Source organism: Onychomys torridus, chromosome X, assembly GCF_903995425.1.
Source record: "Onychomys torridus chromosome X, mOncTor1.1, whole genome shotgun sequence".
In the NCBI taxonomy this organism is placed as follows: Eukaryota; Metazoa; Chordata; class Mammalia; order Rodentia; family Cricetidae; genus Onychomys; species Onychomys torridus.
Genome location: NC_050466.1, coordinates 96,121,542 through 96,142,816, shown reverse-complemented (window position 1 = coordinate 96,142,816; position 21,275 = coordinate 96,121,542). Strand labels below are relative to the sequence as shown.

The 21,275-nt window shown below is 38.2% G+C and overlaps 1 protein-coding gene across 1 annotated transcript in view; it reads left to right on the top strand.

Annotated features, from left to right (window-relative positions):
* The window catches only part of LOC118573584 (charged multivesicular body protein 1b-2), a 45,454-nt gene extending 24,448 nt beyond the window's left edge, over window positions 1–21,006 (top strand). The window contains exons 4-8 of the mRNA XM_036173866.1: window positions 55–123; window positions 211–318; window positions 16,856–16,899; window positions 19,911–19,983; window positions 20,389–21,006. Of these exons, the coding sequence (XP_036029759.1) occupies window positions 55–123; window positions 211–318; window positions 16,856–16,899; window positions 19,911–19,983; window positions 20,389–20,433 (339 nt within the window). The 3' untranslated portion in view covers window positions 20,434–21,006. The remainder of the gene's footprint in view (window positions 1–54; window positions 124–210; window positions 319–16,855; window positions 16,900–19,910; window positions 19,984–20,388) is intronic.
* The last annotated feature ends 269 nt before the right edge of the window (window positions 21,007–21,275 follow it).

Below are 21,275 nucleotides of genomic sequence, written 5' to 3'. Positions count from 1 at the left end.
CATAAAAGATTACAAAATGTCCATGTTACTAAATCAGTTTTATATTCCAAATAGGTGACAAAGTCCATGGCAGGTGTAGTTAAGTCTATGGATGCTACATTGAGGAGTATGAACCTTGAAAAGGTAAAAACATAAACAATTACCATTGTTACTTGATGTTCAGATAGCATCTTTTCAGGATACATTTTGCTTATGACTATGTCTTTATAGATTTCTGCCTTAATGGACAAATTTGAACACCAGTTTGAAACATTGGATGTTCAAACGCAACAAATGGAAGATACAATGAGTAGCACTACAACCCTAACAACACCCCAGGTAAGAATCATTTCTTTACTTGGAATGGGTTCTTAAAAATGACTTGATCTGGCTGTAGTGACACATGCTTCAAGATTTCTATGAGGTCAAGACTAGCTGGTGCTGTGGAGTAACTTTCAGGCCAGCCTGGGTTACATAGTGGAAACCCGTCTCAAAACAACAAATGTCCTGTTGTCAAAATGTAATGGCTTTATGAATATAAATCATCTTACCTTATAGAAGCACACTGTATCTCAGATGAAGGTAGGCAGCTTGCTACTGCTCTCCCTGCAGATTTTTGAGAATGTTTTAGAGGATAATGTTACCTAGCACCTAGAGTACTTTGGAATTCTAGTGATTTTATTGGATCACACATGTAGAATCTAAAGCTTGTTTCCACATGTTTGCTAATGCTCTTATCTTATTAAAACATTAAACAAAAAGTACATAATATTTGGCTAACATATTTTGCTACATATATTATATAATGTTTAAATCAATGTCCACATATATTCTCAAACATCTGATATTTATTAATGGTTTGAAAAATGGAAAATCCTTTCTTCTAGTGTTTAGAAATACACAATACATTACTGTTACTATACTTACTCCTTTGCACTATAGCGCATCAGGAATTCTTGTTCCAGTCTTATTGTTATTTGGTACTAATTTATCAACCTTTCTGTAACCCAGTCTTATTCAGCCTCTGATAACCACTGTTCTACCCTCAGTTTGCGTATATGATTGATACTATACAGTACCTGACTTTTTTAATTAAGAAAGGTTTTTATTCATTTTACATACCAACCACAGGTCCCCTTTCTCATCCCTCCTCCTGTTCCCTGCCAGCCTTCCCACCCCATCCTACCTCCCATCCCCTCATCTGAAAAGGTAAGGCCTCCCACGTGGAGTCCATAAAGCCTGGTCCATTCAATTCAGTTGAGGCAGGTCCAAGCCCCTACCCCTGCATCAAGGCTGTGCAAGGTGTCCCACCTAAAGTGTCTGACTTTCTCTGCATAGCTTACTCCACTTACCATTTTCTGTTCCACCCATGTTGAGGCAAATGATAGAATTTTATTCTTTAGGTGGAATAAATCATATTTTATATATAGTACATGGTCTTTTTTCTATTCATTGGTTGATAGACACCTAAGTTGTTTCTATCTCATGGCTCTCATGAATGTTATTACAATGAGTATGAGAGTACCTATGTCTCTTTAACATATTATTTTCATTTCCTTGGAATATGTAACTCATAGTGAAATTACTCAGTCAAATGGCAGTTTAAGATTTTGAGCAACCATTATACTGTTTTCCATAATGGCCATACTAATTTACATTCTACCAATAAAATACACACACACACACACACACACACACACACACACACACACACACACATACAAATACCCTTTTCTCTACATTTTCCTTATGAAGGTACATTATGTTCCTTCAAGCTGATTTTGTGATTAGTCAGATTTCAGGAATGCAATTAATTGGGAAAATGACTTGGATTAAATAAACATATTTGAATTTCCAATCCTGTTCTGCTGTTAATTAACTTTGAGAACTGGAGTAAGACACTCCCCTGAGGTTCTAAGGATGTAGCTCAGTTGGTAGAATGCATGTGTAGTATATATGATTTATCCACATTGTTCTTTGATGACTACTTATATGTTTTGAACAGTGTTTCTTATTTATGACTTTTAAAACCTAAATTCTTCATGAGAAAAATGGTGTATGTGTCTTTTTGATTCTAGTGTATTTCACCTAACAGTGATCTCCATTTCCATTAATTTTCCTGAAAATTAACATAATTTTGTTCTTCTTTGTGCTTGAATATTCTCTGTTGTGTATATTTACCACACTTTCTCTGTTCATCCATCTGTTGGTGGAAATAGAGGCTAATTCTATAACATAGCTCTTGTGGATAGTGTTGAAATAAAATGATGTGCCAGTATTTATGTTGTGTGCTGACTTAAATTCCTAGAAGTATATACCCAGGAGTGGTATAGCTGTATTATATGCTAATTGTATCTTTAGGGGTTTTTTTTAGGAACCACCATTATGGGTGCTATAAGGTCTATAACTAATTTATATCCTTACAAATGGTAAATAATTTTTTTCTCACAAATTCTGGCTATCATTTGTTGTTCTTTACTCTTTATTCTGAAAACAGGTTTTTTTCCCCACACAATATCTTCTGAACATGGTTTCCCCTCCTTCATCTCCTCCCAGATCCCCCCCCCCGACTTCCCCACCCATCCATTTCCACTCCTCTTTCTCTTTCTTTAGAAAACAAACAAACAGACAAAGAAAAAAGAAGACAAACCATAATAGAACAGAACAAGCAAATGAACAGAAGGAAACAGAAAGAAGGCACATGAGAAGCACATACACCCAGGGACACACACTTACACAGACAATTCCCCAAGCCTGTGTCTCCAGGACTTTTGTGACGAAGAGGTGCTGAATTTTGTCAAAAGCCTTTTCTTCATCTAATGAGATGATCATGAGGTTTTGTATCTTAGTCTGTTTTTGTGGTGGATTACATTTATTGATTTCTGTGTGTTGAGTCATCCCTCATCTCTGGAATGAAGCCTGCTTGATCATGGTAGATAATCTTTTTGATGTGTTTTTGTATTCAGTTTGAGAGCATTTGGTTAAGAATGTTTGCATTTGTGTTCATAAGGGAAATTGATCTGCAGTTTTCTTTGTTGAATTTTTGTATGGTTTACATATCAGGATAATTATGGCCTCATAAACAGAATTAAGCAGTATTCTTTCATTATAATTTGAGAAGTACTGATGTCAATTCTTTGAATGTCTGCTAGAATCTGCTCTGAAGCCATCTGACCCTGGGCTTTTTTGGTTGAGAAATTTTAATTACTACTATTTCTCTAGGGTTTGTGGGGCTGTATAAGTTGATTATATGATCTAGATTTATCTATAGTAGATTTTTATTGATAATTTACTGGGTATAGTAGTCTGAGCTGGCATCTGTGGTCACTTAGAGCTTTGTAAACATCTGTCCAGACCCTTTATGGCTTTTAGAGTCTCCATTGATAAGTCAGTTATTATTATAACTGGTCTGCTTTTATTGTTACTTGGTCATTTTCCCTTTTAGCTTCTAATATTCTTTCTTTGTTCTGTACTTTTAGTGTTTTAATTGTGTGTTATGGGGAGTTTCTTCTTGGTCTAGTCTATTTGGTGTTTTGTGTGCTTCTTGTACCTTTATAGGAACATTCTTCTTTATTTTTTCATTTTAAATTTACTTATTTTACATCCCTAGTACATTTTCCCCTCCCTCCTCTCCTCCTGGCCCTCTCTCCCACCTCCCTTTTATCCCACTCCAATCCACTCCTCCTGCATTTCTATTCAGAAAAGGTCAGGCCTCCCATATCATGTTGCAGTAAGACTAAGCACCTCCGCTTGTAATTAAGTCTTATAGAGCAACCCAGTATGAGGAATAGGTACCCAACAGCCAGAAAAATAGTTGGAGACATCCCCTTCTCCCACTGTTAGGAGTCCCTCAAGAAAAAGCTATACAACTGACTTATATATGCAGAGGTCCTAAATCAGTCCCATACAGGCTCTCTGCTTGTTTCTTCAGTCTCTGTAAGCTCCTGTTAGCTGATTCTGTGGATTTTCTTGTAATGTCATTGACCCCATTGGCTCCTACAATCCTTCATCCCCATCTTCAGCAGGATTCCCCAAGCTCAGCCTGATATTTGGCTGGGGGTCTCTATATTTGTTACCATCAGTTGCTGGATGAAGCCTCTCTGATGACAGTTGGGCTAGGCACCAATCATGTTTGTTCTTCTGTGTCTGGGTCACCTCACTCAGTATGATTTTTTTCTAATTCCATTCATTTGCCTGCAAATACCATGGTGTCATTGTTTTTAACAGCTGAGTAATACTCCATTATGTAAATGTAAATATACTGAATTTCTTTATCTATTCTTTAGTTGAGGGATGTCTAGTTTGTTTCCAGGTTCTGGCTAAAAAGCTGCTATAAGTTTAGTTGAGCAATATTCTTGTGGTATGATTGAGAATCCTTTGGGTATATCCCAAAGAGTTATCTGGATCTTGAGGTAGATCAATTTTCAGTTTTCAGAGAATTGCCATATTTCCAAAGTGGCTGTTTACACTCCCAAGTTTACACTCCCACCAACAATGGAGGCTTGTTTCCCTTGTTCCACATCCTCTCCAGAATGAGCTATCACTTGTGTTTTTGATCTTAGCCATTCTGACAGGTGAAAGATAGAATCTCAGAGTAGATTTGATTTGCATTTCCCTGATGGCTAAGGATGCTGAACATTTCTTTAAGTGTTTCTTAGCCACTTGAGTTTCTTCTGTTGAGCATTCTCTGTTTAGAGCTGTAGCTCATTTTTTTAATTGGATTATTTGGTTTTCTGATGTCTGGTTTCTTGAGTTCTTTATATATTTTGGAAGTCAGCCCTTTGTCAGATGTGGGGTTGGTGAAAAACTTTTCCCATTCTGTAGGCTGCTGTTTTGTCCTGTTGACAGTGTCCTTTGCCTTACAGAAGCTTTTCAGTTTCATGGGGTCCCATTTATTAATTGTTGATCTTAGTGTCTACACTATTGAGGTTCTGTTCTGGAAATTGTCCCCTGTGCCAATGCATTCAAGGCTATATCCCACTTTTTCTGCTATCATGTTCAGTGTATCTGGATTTATGTTGAGCTCTTTCTTGACTTGTACTTGAGTTTTGTGCAGGGTGATAGATTTGGATCTATTTGTATTCTTCTACACATAGACATCCTGTTAGACCAGCACCACTTGTTGAAGGTGCTTTCTTTTTTCCATTGTATAATTTTAGCTTCTTTTTCGAAAATCAACTGTCCATAGGTGTGTGGATTAATGTCTGGGTCTTTGATTCGATTCCACTGATCCACCTGTCTCCATGTGTTTTTATGCCAATACTATTCTGTTTTTATTACTGTAGCTTTGTAGTAGAGCTTGAATTAAGGGAGGGTGATACCTCTGGAAGGACTTTTATTGTACAGAATTGTTTTAGCTATCCTGGGTTTCTGTTTTTCCATATGAAATTGAGTATTGTTCTTTTAAGTTCTGTAAAGAATTGTGTTGGGATTTTAAAGGGAACTGTGTTGAATCTGTAGATTGCTTTTGGTAAGATTGCAATTTTTACTATGTTAATCCTACTGATCCATGAGAATGGGAGGTCTGTCCATCTTATATCTTTTCCAGTTTTTTTCTTCAAAGACTTTAAGTTCTTTCCATACAGATCTTTCATTTGCTTGGTTAGTGTTACACCAAGATATTTTATATTATTTGTGGCTATTGTGAAGGATGTTGTTTCCCTGATTTATTTCTTGGAATATAGGAGCACTACAGATTTTTTGTTGTTGTTAATCTTGTATCCAGCCACTTTACTAAAGGTGTTTATCAGCTGTAGGAGTTTCCCTGGTTGAGGTTGCCTATGTATACTATCATATCATCTGTGAATAATGATGCTTTATCTTCCTTCTTTGTTCATGATCTCCTTTAGTTGTCTTATAACTCTAGCTAGAACTTCAAGTGCTATATTGAGTAGACATGGAGAGAGTGGGCAGCCATGTCTTGTTCCTAATTTTAGTGGAATTGCTTTGAATTTCTCTCCATTTAATTTGATGTTGGCTGTGAGCTTGCTGTATATTGTTTTTATTGTGTTGACCTAGGTCTCTAGTAGCTCTGATTTCTCCAAGACTTTTCTCATAAAGGGGTGTTGGATATTGTCAAAGGTTTTTTTCAGTATTTAATGAGATGATTATGTGTATTTTTTCTTTCAGTTTGTTTATACAGTAGATTACATTGACAGATTTTCATATGTTGAAGCATCCCTGCATCTCTGGAATGAAGCCTACTTGGTCATGATCTTTTCAATGTGTTCTTGGACTCAGTTTGTCAGTATTTTATTGAGTACTTTTGCATCAATATTCATGAGTGAAACTGGTCTGTTAATTGTCTTTCTTTGTTGAGTCTTTGTGTGGTTTGGGTATCAGGGTGACTGTGTCCTCATAGAAGAATTTGGCAGTGTTTCTTTTGTTTCTATTTTGTGGAATAATTTGAGGAGTATTGGTATTAGCTCTTCTTTGAAAGTCTGCTGGAGGGGTTGGGGATTTAGCTCAGTGGTAGAGCACTTGCCTAGCAAGCGCAAGGCCCTGGGTTTGGTCCTCAGCTCTGGAAAAAAAAAAGAAAGTCTGGTGGAATTCTGCACTAAAGCCATCTGGCCCAGAGCTTTCTTTTTTTGGTTGGGAGGTTTTTAATGACTGCTTCTATTTCAAAAGGGGTTATAAGTCTCTTCAAATTGTTATCGAATCTTGATTTAATTTTTGTATGTGGTATCTATCAAGAATTTTTTTCCCATTTCTTTTACTTTTCAATTTGTGGAGTACAGGTTTTTAAAATATAACCTAACAGTTCTCTGCATTTCCTCAGTGTCTGTTGTTATGTCCCCCTCCTTATCTTTGATTTTGTTAATTTGGATATTCCCTCTCTGCCTTTTAGTTAGTTTGGATAAGGCTTTGTCTACCTTTTTTTTTCCCTCAAAGAGCCAACTCTTTGTTTCATTTGTTATTTGTAATGTTCTCCTTGTTTCTGTTTTATTGATTTAATCCCCTAGTTTGATTATTTCCTTCCATCTACTCATCTTGGATGTGTTTGCTTCTTTTTGTTCTAGAGCTTTCAGGTGTGCTGTTAAGTCACTAGTGTGAGATCTCTTCAAATTCTTTATGTAGGCACTTAGTGCTGTGAACTTTTTTCTTAGCACCACTTGCATCATGTCCCACAAGTTTGGGTATGTTATGCACTCATTTTCGTTGAATTCTAGGAGGTCTTTAATTTCTTTCTTATTTCTTCCTTGACTCAGTGGTGATTCAGTTGAACACTGTTCAGTTTCCATGCATTTGTAGGCTTTCTACAATTAGTGTTGTAGTTGTTATCCAGCTTTAATCTGTGGTGGTCTGACAGGATGCAGGGGGTTATTCCAATTTTCTTGTATCTGTTGAGACTTGTTTCATGACTGGTAAATTTTCTTCTATGATTTTGTTCAAGATATTTTCTGAGCCTTTAAACTGGGAATTTTCTCCTTCTATTCCTCTTATTCTTAGGTTTAGTCTTTTTAGAATGTCCTAGATTTGGGGGCTGTTTAGTGTCAGGAATTTTTTTTTTAATTTAACATTTTCTTTGACATATAATGTACACGTTTCTTCTATTGTGTCTTCAATGCCTGAGATATTCTCTCTTCCATGTCTTGTATTCTGTTAGTAATGCTTGTATCTATAGTTCCTGTTATCTTACCTAGACTTTCCATTTCCAGAATTCACTCAGTTTGCATTTTCTTTATTGCTTCTATTTTCTTTTCAGGTTTCAAACTGTTTTGTTTCCATCAACTGTTTTTTTTTCTTGGTTTTCTTGACATTCTTTAAGAGATTATTTATTTCTTCCAATTTTTTACTGTCTTTTCCTTGATTTCTTTAAGGGATTTATCCATTTCCCCTTTAAGGACCTCTATCACCATCATAAAGTTGCTTTTAAGGTCATTTTCTCGTGTTTCAGCTGTGTTGGAATATTCAGGGCTTGCTGTAGTGGGATGACTGGACTCTGGTGGTGCCATGTTGCCCTAGCTATTGTTGTTAGTTTTCTTACATTTACATTTAGGCATCTAGCTTGGGAATGATTACAGGTCTAGGTGTTGTTTTCTGGGTTTGCCTTTATTGAATGGGTGTTTACTTCCTTGGTTTCTGTTTCCTCTTTATTCAACTGGCTGCTGTGCCTGTGGTTGAGTAGAGGGTCTCCACTCCTGTTGGAGCTGGGCTTCTGGTAGCCTGAATGGCCTCTGGTCCAGCAGTGGGTTGCTGCTCAAGTTTGGGGCTGGAGTTCTGGCTATCTGTGTGACCTCTAAACTGGCCGGGGGTTCTCTGGGGTTCAGGATGCTGATCTGGCTTCAAGAGGCATAGGAGGCTTAGGCCTGCTTTCAGGGAGTTGGCCTGGTCTCTTAGGTTCAGGACACTGGTCTGTCCTTTGGGGTTCAGGATACAGGCTTTGCCTCTGGGGTTCAGGATGCTGGCCTGGCCTTTGGTTTTAAGCGAGCTGGCCTGGCCTCTGATGGGGTAGAAGGCTGCTGTAAGAGGTGTGGGCTGGAATATGGTGATGAGAAGAGGAGGGGAAGTTGGAATTATACCAGGCGACCACAAGCGGGATGGGGGGCAGTCTTACCTGGTTTTCAGGATGCCAGCCTGGTCTCTGGTGAGATAGGAGGATTCTGCCAGAGGTGTGGGCAAGGCTAAGGTGCCAAGGAGAGGAGGGGCACTGGGGGTTACACTGCATAGGCACAGGCAGATCAGGGGGTGTGGAGGATGTCTTGCCTGCTTTTCAGGGAGCTGCCCTGGCCTCTGATGGGGTAGAGGTCTTCCACCAGAGGTATGGGTCAGGGTGTGGTGATGAGGAGAGCAGGGAGAAGTGCAGTTATGCTGGGCCAGCTCAGGCTGGGTGGGGCTTCAGCACATCCTTCGTTACATTAGGAAACTTTTTTCTATGGTTTTGTTCAAAAAGTTTTCTCTGCCTTTGACCTGGGTTTCTTCTCCTTCCTCTACTCCTCTTATTTGTAGATTTGGTCTTTTATAGTGTCCCAGATTTCCTGGATGTTGTGCTTGGGTCTTTTTAGATTTAACATTTTATTTGACTGAGGTGTTTGTTTCTTCTATCCTGTCTTCACTGCCTGAGATTCTCTCTCCATTCTTTTGTAATCTGCCAGTGAGGCTTACTACTGAGGTTTTAGTTTAATTCCTAAATTTTTCATTTCTCATGGTACATCTATTTGCGTTTTCTTTATTGCTTTTATTTCTATGTTCATGTCTTGAACTGTACTTATTATTTCATGCTTGTGTTTTCACAGACCTCACGAAGGGCTTCATTTATATCCTCTTTAAAGACCTTCAATATATTCATAATAACTATCTTGAAGTCCTCTTTGGGGAGTTGGAGGTGTGGTGGGAAGAGGGTATCCTGCAAGTAGGTTACAGTAAGGCACAGAATTTTCTAGAGCGGTGGGGAAGAAAGGGCAAGGAGTACCCTGAGTCGGAACCAAGTGTTGGAGTTTCCAGTGAATGAAGTTGAGGTAGGAGGAAGGGCTGTTTGTTACAGGGCTGAGGGTGAGAATGGAGAGATCATCATGGAAGACAGCAAGGAGAGTGTGCTTCACCTACTCGAGTCCCTGCCAGGTGTGGCCACTAGGGGTCCTGGGTTGAAAGTGTTTTTCAGATTGGAAGCCTGACAGGAAAGAAGGGGGTGGACTAGAAGTGGGGCTGAGAGGGGTCAGTGGTCAACGGGAAGGAGGAAAGCTGGCTCCACTTGCAGGCTTAGCTTAGGTGGAGTCTCCAGGGAAGGAAGACCGTGGGAGGATGAGCCCCTGCGGGCAGTCTGTTACAGGGCTGGGGATGTGCCTGGGGAAATTGCAATGCTGGACAGGAAGGAAGTGAAGATAGCCTGCCTGTGTTTGTTTTCTTTGTGCTAGTCATTCTCATGCACTTAGTGCTGGGATGTCATGTAGTTTTGATGTGCATTTCTTAGCTTACGATGCTGGACATCTCTCCGTGCCTTTTTAGCCATTTGTACTTCTTTTGAAAACTCTGTTCAATTATATTGATTGGATGCTTTTTACTGTTTACGCTTTTAAGTTTATATTAATTGCCTGTCTGAAATACAGCTGGCAAAAATTCCTTTCCATCTTCTGGTTAGTCTTTCATTCCGTTGTTTTTTATTTTGTTTATTTTTCCCTTTGGTATACAGAAACTTTTAATTTTCATGCAATCCTACTTGCCAGTTCTAGTTACTATTTCCTAGTTCAGAAACCCCATATCTGTGACTTGAAGTTCTTTTTATTTTTCCTTACTTTTTTTCACAGTTTCAGGGTTCACATTAAGGTTTTTATTCTATTCTGGTTTTATTTTTATGCAGGATGAGAAATAGGAGTCTTGTTTCATTCTTTTAAAGGTGGATATCCAGTTTTCCCAGATTCCTCAGCAACATGAATTGAAATATCTCTGAATTTATGGTTTTGGTGCCTCTGGAAAATGAGATGGCTAAAGTGGTGTTTATTTCCGTGGCCTTTATTCTTTTGTTTCCTCCTCTTCAGACTCACTCTCCATTCTTCTTCAGCCCCTCCTCCCATCCCACCTGCATTTCCTGAAGGGAGCCTCTTGGTGTAGATGCAGGCCCAGCCCTTCTATTCATTTCTCCTCAGACTTACTCTTAAGTCCTGCTGCCTCCCAGCCCATCTCCATTCCCTGGAGACTTCCCCACTTGCTGCAGACCCAGGCTTCCTTAGCTCTTCCACTCTGTCCCTCCCACCCCATCTCCATTCCTTTATGGCCCCTGCCAAACCACAGGAACACTTTCTGTTCTGAAACGCAGGCAGTTTTCATTCTCCTCCTTGTTGTCCATTCTGGTCTCTCTAGAATTATTGTTAGTCCTATAGCAGCCTGCAGAGACCCTCACACCGTAACTTCACTCCCTGGGAACAACTCTTGATGTGGGCAGTGGTCACCTAGCTCATTCCAGCTCTTCTTCTCAGCCTTCTCTCCTAGCCTATCTTTATTCTTTTGAGTTACCCTCTGACTCATCAAACTATTCTTTTCTACCAGGGACCTAAAATCCACCATGCTTGTCTAGGACAAGCAACTTTGCCTAGGCAATAGCAACCAAATAACAGAGCATCCACCCAACAAAGAGGAGACCAGTTAGCTACACCAAGATATACTTCAGATATCATAACTCTAGATTCCTAGACCACAGTGCAAAAGCACAAATGTGAACAGGAAGACATTAGGCCTCCTCCAGAAGCCAGCAACCCTATTGCAATAGAACCCGAGAAAGGCAATTTAAGTGAAGCACAGGCAAGGACTTCAAAATCATAACACTGACTATATTCAAGGATCTTCCAGAGAACATGAATAAATGCCTTCATGAAAATACAAATAGTTGAATGAAAACATTTCAAGACGTGAATTGGAATTTAGCAAAGAAATAGAATCACTAAAGAAAACTGAGCCTGAAATAAAACCCAAAGTGGAAATAACAAAAGTAGAGTGGCAAACAGAATTCTAGAGGTAAGCCCCACTGACATATTACAAGACATAAAAGAGAGAATTTCAGTTATTGAAGACTGTAAGCAGGCACAAGAAGAAGCTACTAAATAAAGTCACTCCATGGAGACAGAAGCAGTCTAGTAGGGCAGACTGCTGGGCTGCCCTCCTGGAGCAGAGGACAGGACCCAAGCACAGAAGCTTATTGGGCCTTTCTATGGGTAGATAACAAGGGGAGATAATTGGGGGCTGAGCATGGAGACTGTTTTAGAGATGGGGTGCTGACAGCTGCAGTTAGGAAAGGTCAGCCAGCACTTAAGGCTTCTGAGAAATGTTTAAGGTTTGTTTCCTAGCAAAAGCCAGCCCACATGGAGATCCAGCCTCATCTTAAAACATTATCACCAGGACTGCCCTTTGGGGGCCAGTTTTGTGACCTAACAGAGACAAAGTAGAAAAAATGGACAACCCAGTCAAAGTGTTAGATCCTTTCTGTTGGTCTGTGTGCTGTGCTGTTTTGTAAACTTGGGTATTTTGATACAATTTGAAATCAGCAACCCTGTTACTTTGTCTATTTAGTATCTTTTGTACCTCTAAATCCCCCATGTAGTATATATTGGCCGTAGATTAACATAGCCTTAGTTGTGCTGCTATATATTCCTTTAATTCCTACTATCCTTGGAATTTTTCTCATGAAGTGATGTTGAACCTTGTCAAGATATTTTCTGCCATCTGTTTAGATTAGCATTTGATTATACTCTTTAGTTTGTGTGTTATGTTACACTTGTTGATTTGTACATGTTGAACTATTCTTGGCATCTTGGAATGAAACTCACTTGGTTTTGGTATACAGTCTTTTTTAATATATTACTTAATTTCAAGAGCCATTGGTAGTAACATTTAGCTTTCTGGTGTGTGTCCTTTGTAGGTTCTTACCTGAGAGATCCCCAGAGACTTCTTATCCTGGGGTAGCTAATGTCTAGGCCAAAGTCCCATCCCCCCACTCCCCACCCCATGTGCCCAAATCCACAGAAAGTAGGAGAAGCAAACAGAGCACAGAAATCTGTGCTGAATAGGAAGAACCAAGGAAGCTAGCACTTTCCCTGTATGTCTCAGTGTTCCATATCCCACTTGGGCTAGCTGTCCCGTGATAGATAAAACTGGAAGGGAACTAACTCACTGGACTTGACCACAGAGCTCTGGCTCCTGTTTGGCAGCAAATAACATAGCAGGGAAGCAGCTTCGGAATCCCTTAGCCATAGACCCAGGCCTATCAATATCCACTATGACCTTAACTTGAAGGGATTTACACCAGTTAAGGTAGCCCTGAAGCCACTGTGCTCTTCATATTCCATGTCTTCTACTGCCTAAATGTGATGCATAGAGTGTTTCTGGGATTCCTGAATTGTGATTGTCCCATGTTTTCAGGTCTCCCTAGAATAGCTTGGTCTCAAACAATAGCCTCTTATATAATTTTTTGAGAGGCCGCCTTACTATTCTTCACAATGCCTGTGGAAATTTACATTCTCACCAACAGTTGTTCAAGGCCCCCCCTTTCTTCAACCATAGCAACATTTAGAGTTCTTTTTGAAGTGAGCCATTTTTAATGGGTTGTGATGATACCTCATTCTAATTTTGATTTGCTTTTACCCTGGTTGGTTACATTGAGCTTTTTTTATATGTCTATTAGATTTGTATGTCCTCTATTAAGAAATCTCTATTTAGATCTATTGTCCATTTTATTCGGCTTATTTGGTATTATTTGTTGTGGTTTTTTTTTTTTTTTTTTTTTTTTTGGAGTTCCTGGTATATTCTAGTATGGATAAGCAGCTAACAAATGTTTTCTCCTACCTGCTCACTCTGCCAATTGTTTCCTGTACAGATGTTTTCAGTATGATGGAATCCTGTATGTCCATTTTTCTGTGCTTTGGGTATCACACTCTCAGAGTACTCTCAGAGCTTCATGTCTCACATTTATGTTTTTGTTCCCTCATACAGTGTGATAGGAGGTCAAGTTTCTGTATTTTGAATGCAGCTTTCTTAGCATCATGTATTGAAGTGGCTGACATTTCTCCAGTGTATAATTCCAGTACCTTTGTCAAAAAATCTTTTTAATGTAGCAGTTGGATTTGGTTATGTAGCTGGAGTTTTCTCTCTGGTTCCCCGGCGGTGGGCCTCTGCATCCTGAGGCCGAGAGCAGGTGGCAGGATTCTTTTGTCCCATATCAGTTTTTTTTTTTTTTTTTTTTTTTTTTTAAGTTTTTCGAGACGGGATTTCCCTGTGTAGCTTTGTGCTTTTCCTGGAACTTGTTTGGTAGCCCAAGCTGGCCTCGAACTCACAGAGATCTGCCTGGCTCTGCCTCCCGAGTGCTGGGATTAAAGGCATGTACCACTGCCGCCCGGCTATTTGTATATGCCTATTCTATTCCACTGGTCTTGGTGTCTTTCTTTTAGGCCAGTACCTTATGCTCCTTTGGTTACTAGGTTTCAGTAGTATGTCTTGCAATCAGATGCTATTATCCTTCTAGATTTGATCTCCTTATGCCTTACTTCTCTGACTATATGCATTGTTTTCCATATCCATATGGATTTCAGGATCCTCTGCCCTGTTCTATGAATATAGCCATGACAATTTTGACGAGGAGTGCTACATAATGCCTATTCCTTCTCCTCCACATAAAATCCTTCCTCATCTTGACTTTTTCACTGTTTTAAATGTAACATTTAGAGCATTGCAGTTAAATCATCTAGCAATGTTTTGATTTTCTTTTTTTTTCAATTTTCTGGGCTTAGGGAGATGGCTCAGTGGATAAGAACAGGTGTCATGCAAGCATGAGGACTTAGTTCAAGTCTCCTGAACCAGCGTAAAACGTTGGACATGGCATGGAGCATGTGTGTAACCCCAGGGTTGCAGTAGACAGAGACAAGAAAGATCCCTGGGGCTTGCTTATCTCCAGCCTGAGTCTAGGTTCGTTGAGAAACCCTGTGTCTAGTGAATAAAATGGAGATGGATACAGCAGAGCACCTGATGTCCTCCTCGGCTTTCACACTTGTGTGCAACCACATGTGCCCCTGCCATATCCTTCACAAAGCATATATACACATTTACACAGGCAACACAAATGCTTTTCTTCTATCTCCTTCCTACCCTCTCCTAGAACTAATCTATTTCTCATCATCAAATCAATAGCATGTACAATTATGAGCAGGTGTTGACTTCTTATAATATTATTGGACATAGTGTTATGCCTAGCCTGCTGTGCACCATGAGGAAGGAGAGAGACAACACTTAATGGGTTTGAAAGATTTTATTGAATGACCACATAAGTGAGTCACTGATCAATCAGCTGCAGGACAAGAACTCAGGAGCCTTGTTTCTCCTGACAGACCAGAGCAGGGGCAGAAGTAGGGTTTATAAGCACAAAAATCACAAATATTTGGTGCCAAGTTATGGTTACAATTTTCAAATCTGGATTTAGAGACTAGGGGCTTCCTTGAATGTTCTGTCACTGTGAACTGACATACAATGCAAGCTTTTCAAGCCAGCCAGTAAAATCGTTCATTTGTTCCTTCTGTTGTTAGGAACAGCCATAATGTTTCTAGAGAACTAAAGATGCATAACGACTATTTCTCTGCTTTAGAGAACAGAATGATCAGTCATTGGAAAGTTCTCAGCTCCCCTAGGGCTTGGGAACCTGAACTTTATTTCACCCTGCAGGTAAAATGGAGTCTGAAGTAAAATGACAGGACTCGGGCCAAGATGCTTTTGCATGCTCCCTTCACTAGCTGGGTAAATGACAATATACATACCCTATAACCCATGAGTTCACTTCCAAGTTCATGCACCCAGAATTTCCTTGTGTGGGAACAAAGAAGGACACACACGGATGTTTAACCATTCTCTGTGATAGAAATTAATTTAGTATACATGCTAAATTTAGTATATTTAGATATTGCCAAGTGTCCAGCAAAGAGTTATGTTGAATGGACTAAATCTCTAGATAGCAAAAACAATTAAATCTTAGAAGATTAAGGAAGGTAGGCTGTAGAATATTACAATCTAATATTTAAATTCCAGGAAACAGTGCTACTTTATATATGGAGTTTTAAAAAACAGACAAGACTTGTTTGTGTGTTTTGTTATTTTCTGAACATTTTCTGCATTTGGAAACATCTCTGAAGCAGTTGAAAGAAAAAGAGAAAGGAAGGTCCCAACAAAAGAAGATTTATCTTGTGCTTGAGACCATCCATCTTGTTGCTGGTAGAACTGTGACCACACTTTAGAATTTCTTCTTGCATGCTCAAAATATTTTTAACAACTGTGTTAAAATGAGAAGAGGTTTTTGATTAAACAGACTATATTTCGTGAGAACTCTTACACCACAGCGAATGTTCCACTGAGTGTGATCGATATGCACCTGTAAGCCCATGTCTTCTGGAAACCAGTGAATTGCAGACTTCAGGAATTCCAGACCTCCCTAAGTTACTTAGCAAATCTCTGTCTCAGGAAAGCAACAACCACAAAATAACCAGAAATTCGTATGAGATTAGTTCCACTGTCTCTAGTAGACATCAAAACCCAGTGATATTAAATTTCCCTGTTTACAGTTCTATAGTTGATATGCAACATTCATACATCTAATAGAATTTAAACTGCCTTTTAATTACATGTAATGTCTAATACAGTGTAAATAGTTACTTTCTGAGTTGTAGAAATAACAAGATGAAAAGTCTGTAAATTACAGGTACAGATTCTTCTCAGAATGTTTTCGTTCTGCATTGGTTATGCCCACAATTGAACCCTCATAAGGTTCTGCCCCATAGGTACATACTTTAGGTATACTTTGTCTACTGATATTTCTGTCAAAAAAGTCATTTTAATGTCGTATTTGTGTTACTTTGCCGAATAATATGTCTAAGCTAAGTTTAAATCTATTGCGCATAACTAAAATGGATTATTATGGGGATTTCTAAGTTAGATCACGCCCGTAGAGTGTTACATTACTCAGAGAGGTGAATTATTTGTGAACCTGTCTGCCAGTATTGTTCAGACTTTAAAGCTTAGCATGCAGAAAGCAGCTCTCTGAAATGGTGCAGCGCCCTCTTGTGGCATGAAAAGTATTTTTTAAAGGTTTGTTTTAAGTTTTGCAGGGCAAGGAGTTGGGTTTTTTTTCCCAAAAGATTTATTATTCTACCTTTATGTTGGAGGAGGGGCTGTGTACTAGTGAATACATGTGCCTGTGAAGGACAAGAGGCATTATATCCCCCAGGTTTGGGAATTAAAGGCAGCTGTGAGCCTCTAAACACAGTTACCAGGAACTGAACTGCTGAGCCATCTCTCTAGCCCCTATTTTAAAATTTGCAGATCAGTTTCCCAAGCCAAATCACACCCAAAACCCACCCCCAAAAGATAATACTACAAAAATAGGAATTCGTGTTTGTTTGTTTGATTTCAGAACCAAGTGGATATGCTGCTTCAGGAAATGGCTGATGAAGCTGGGTAAGGCGTGGTTATTCCAGTGCTCTTGAATAATCTTGATCTGATATTTAGAGGTTCTAAAATCTGACACTTGGGAGTTAGGATGTGGCTAAGAGTTTTTGCCTGGTATATGTGAAGTCCTGGACTGAAGCATAAGCACTACTATAATTTGCTATGGATTGAAGAATTTGTCTTTAAACCATTAGTCCAGCTGGGGTTTTTGACTCTAGAAAGAGTCAAAAAAAAAAAAGAGTTAGTGTTTCAAGGGCTTACCTTTTTCTAGCCATTCACCCAAAACATGACTCTTCAAACCATAATAACATATTCTTTAAAATCAGATAGTTTCAGTCAGAGTGTGATATTAAGAAATAGATGAAGATGGTCAAAGGTGAAAGGATGTCCAGACATTTGCTCAATGTCTGCTCTACAGCATTTGTCAATGTATAGATGTTTTCTAGAGATTTTGGAAAAAAAGTCAGTGATCAGGCCATTAATGCATAGGTCATTGTGAATACCACAAACCAAACAATTTGTGGAAATTATGCAAAGGACAAAAAAATCATAAACACAGCAGTTTGTCGTTTGTTTTTCTTAAGTAATCAGTACCCTTTTCACACAGCTGTTGCTATGTCCGTGTCTGTATAGACTACTTACTTCAAATATTTTGTATAGGGGAATAACGTGACCATAAATAAAGTGAAATAAGGTTTACATAGTCTGTATATTTTTTCTTCAAGAAAGTGAAAATTCAGATACTAAGAAGATAGAGTTGATAAACATGACTCTAGTGTCTAAAGTAATTTATGATTAGAATGAACATTGAGTGACATTTATCAATTTTTAGAATAGTAATGTATCATTAGCAAGTTAAATCCATGTTAATAATTGCTAAATAAGGTTTGCAGAGTTTGAGAACAAGGTTTGGATGCTAGGTTGTATACCATTTGCTCCATTAGTAAGTATTGTGACAAGCCCACAGGCCAGCACAGGGTAGTAGTACAAAGGGGGCTTTTCATCATAAAACAAACTAGGGCATTGTTACAAAACTCCATCTTAACAATAAAAGACTAAAGACTTGTTTCTGTTTTTGCTAAAGACTAAATGAGAGGATTTGGACTTGAAAAGAGAATGTTAGCCAGGCAGTGGTGGTGCACCCTTTAATCCCAGCACTTGGGGGGCAGAGGCAGGCAGATCACTGTGAGTTCAAGGTCAGCCTGGTCTACAGAGCGAGTCCAGGACAGGCACCAAAGCTACACAGAGAAACCCTGTCTCAAACAAAACCAAAAAAGAAAAAAGAAAAAAAGAAAAGAAAAAGAAAAAGAAAGAAAAGATAGTAATAGAGATATTATAAAATGAGCATTACCAAATATTATAGCCTTGCCTACTGTCAGTGTTAAAGACTTTTTATAAGGCTGGAGCACCATTTCTCACCTTTAACAGCATTCCCTTTGGAGTGATTAGCCGCGGGGTCCGTTTGAAGCAGTGTAGCATGTTAGCCACATCCTAGCCGCTACACTCCAAAAGCCACTAGCACCGTCTCTCGACTTGTTGAAGCGCTGCATGTCTCCTGATACTGCTAGCTGTTCCTTGGGACAATGAGACCAGTGTTGAGGAATTAATTCACTCAGCAACTGAGCAACAGAATAGGTAGAACCGCTGATAGAAAAATGTTAATGTCCACCATTAAGGATGTTTAGGTAGCCATTTGTTGTTTTATTCTCATAATAAAATTTTAGTATAGTCTATGTTTGCCTTTCTAACAACATCTGCCAATAACATCTCATAATGACTTTTAAAATTACTGTTTTACTTTTAGAGTTTTCACATGTAATACATGATTTTAGAGATAGAATAAATAGTTTATATTCTAAAGGGAGAGTGCATAGAGATTAAGGTCATGGACCTCGGAGGTAAGCTAACAAACTAATCTAGATCTATGCATATACTATCTCTTTCACTGGGGTGATTGATGTTCTTGGGCAGCTACATTAAGTTTCTTAAACCCCAGATGTGTATGTAGTTGGATGAAATTCTTCTGAATCAACAGAACAAGGCTGATATAACTTCACAGAGACTGAAACAGCCAGAAGAGAGCCTACACAGGTCTCCACCAGGTCCTCTGCATCTATATTAGAGCTCTCAGCTTGGTGTGTGAACGAGCGGGCCTCTAATTTTTCTTTCTTCTTTAGGACTCTTTTCTTTCTGTTGGTTTGCCTTGTCCAGCCTCGATGTGATGCTTATTGCTATATTATATTATATTATATTATATTAATTATATTATATTTTGTTATGTTTTCTTGTTCTCTTAGAAGCCTGTTCTTTTCTAATGAGAGACAGAGAGAGAGCAGACCTGAAGGAGAGGGGAGGTGGGGAAGAGAGAGGAACTGGAAGGAGTGGAGGGAGGGGAAACTATTATCAAGATATAGTATATGAGAAAATAATCTATTGTCAGTAAATGGAAAATCATACTTAAGGTTTAAAACATAAAAAACTAAATTTTAAATAAGGAAAATGAAAAACATCTTTACAAATTTTAATCAAGAAAAAAGAAGAAAGAAATTACTGGTTTTTAGTAAGATAATTCAGGAGCTGAATACTAAAATGAAAATTAACACAAATATTAGATCTGGGTCCTTAGGCTGCATTCATGTAGACTGTTTTGAATTTTTTAACAGTTTATTATTTTTCCTTCACAGTGAAATAGAGTACAACAGATGATGATTATTTTGGTCTTTTGTTTACTGCAGTATATCATTTCTCAGTCTTTAATTAGCTTTTCTATTCCAACATTATACCACCTGTATGGATCACTATTTGGACTCAAGGAAAATACTTTAAAATCATCAGTCATGTATCCAAAATCATTTTGAAGACGTTCCAGTTCTATTTACGTGTAAAGATGATTATATTTTTATATATTTATTTATTTAAAGTGATAAAAGTAGTACTCAAGTTTGCAGTACTTATTTGATTATTATAAAATGTCTGTGTTAACATTCATTTTTTCTGATTATTTTTAAATTTATCTTTAGCCTTGATCTCAATATGGAGCTCCCACAGGGTCAGACAGGGTCTGTTGGTGCAAGTGTTGCTTCTACGGAGCAGGTAGAGGTTGAATTTTATTTTGATTCATATGCTTGATTCATTATTTAAATTAATACTTTGGGACATATATATTTTATATGAAATGTATACATTTATATATAAGAAACTATAGATTCACCTTTTTTCTACTGAACACATCATTAAAATGAGAGCAGCCAGTGGCTGTGTAACTGTGGGCATTTTCAATTTGCATGCACATTTCATTTTGTACATTGGTAAACTTTGTAAGTGCTGGTCTAAGTTCTTCAATATCTTTTGATATATTTAAGACGAGTAAATGCCTGATGTTTATATAAATTTTATAAACAAGATTTTAAATTGTATTTAAAATGGAAGGGAGTTAAAATTTTTAGTGGTTTATATTTGTTACAGCCTTTGATGATCTGTAAATTTGGCTTCCTCTAGGATGAACTGTCACAGAGGCTTGCTCGTCTTCGTGATCAAGTGTAACTTAAATAACTGATGCTTCTGTTTCCTTCATGTGTGTCTGAAACATCCTTTGTGTGTATGTATGTATGTATGTGTATATGCAATCTAGTTAGAAAAACACCATACATGCCAGAATGTTTGAACATTATTTATATATGATGCTTTCTTTTTGCCTTGTTTATTTTGCAGTGCATTAAGAAATTCCAGGGAATTTCCACATTGGCAGATTTATAGTTCTGTATATTATATGTAAAAGTGCAAGGGACATATTTTTGTAGATGTCTTTGACAAAGCTAGCATCACTTTTCTGTATATTATACATCTTCCTAAAATATTAGTGCAAACATCTAACACCAAAGTACTAAGTAAAGTCATTTTGTCCAAATAAAGGCATTTTTTTAATTGCAAGGAATTTTCAGTCATTGTCTGTGATGGAATGTGATTGTATAAAAATAAAAACAGAGAAAGCATGTTTATTTAAATAAATAATAAGGCCCCAAGCCTCTTATTTTAAAGTATCGCACAATAGACTGTATTGTTTTCTATGGAATTTTTAAAACTTATGTTTATTTTGTATGTGTGGTTGTTTTGCCTTCATGTATAACTGTGTATTACTTGTGTTCCTGGTGCCCACAGAGGCCAGGAGAGGACATTGAATCCCATAGAACTGGACTTACAGACAGTTGTGAGCCAACATGTGGGTGCTGTGAATTGAACCCAGCTCTTCTAGAAGAGTAGCCAGTGCTCTTAACTCTTGGGCCATATACCCAGCCCATTTTGTTTAGTTTTGTCGTAGATTTTTTTTTTTAAATTTTAGAGGCAGCCCAGAGTAGTCTCAAACTCAGTGATCGTTCAGCCTTGGT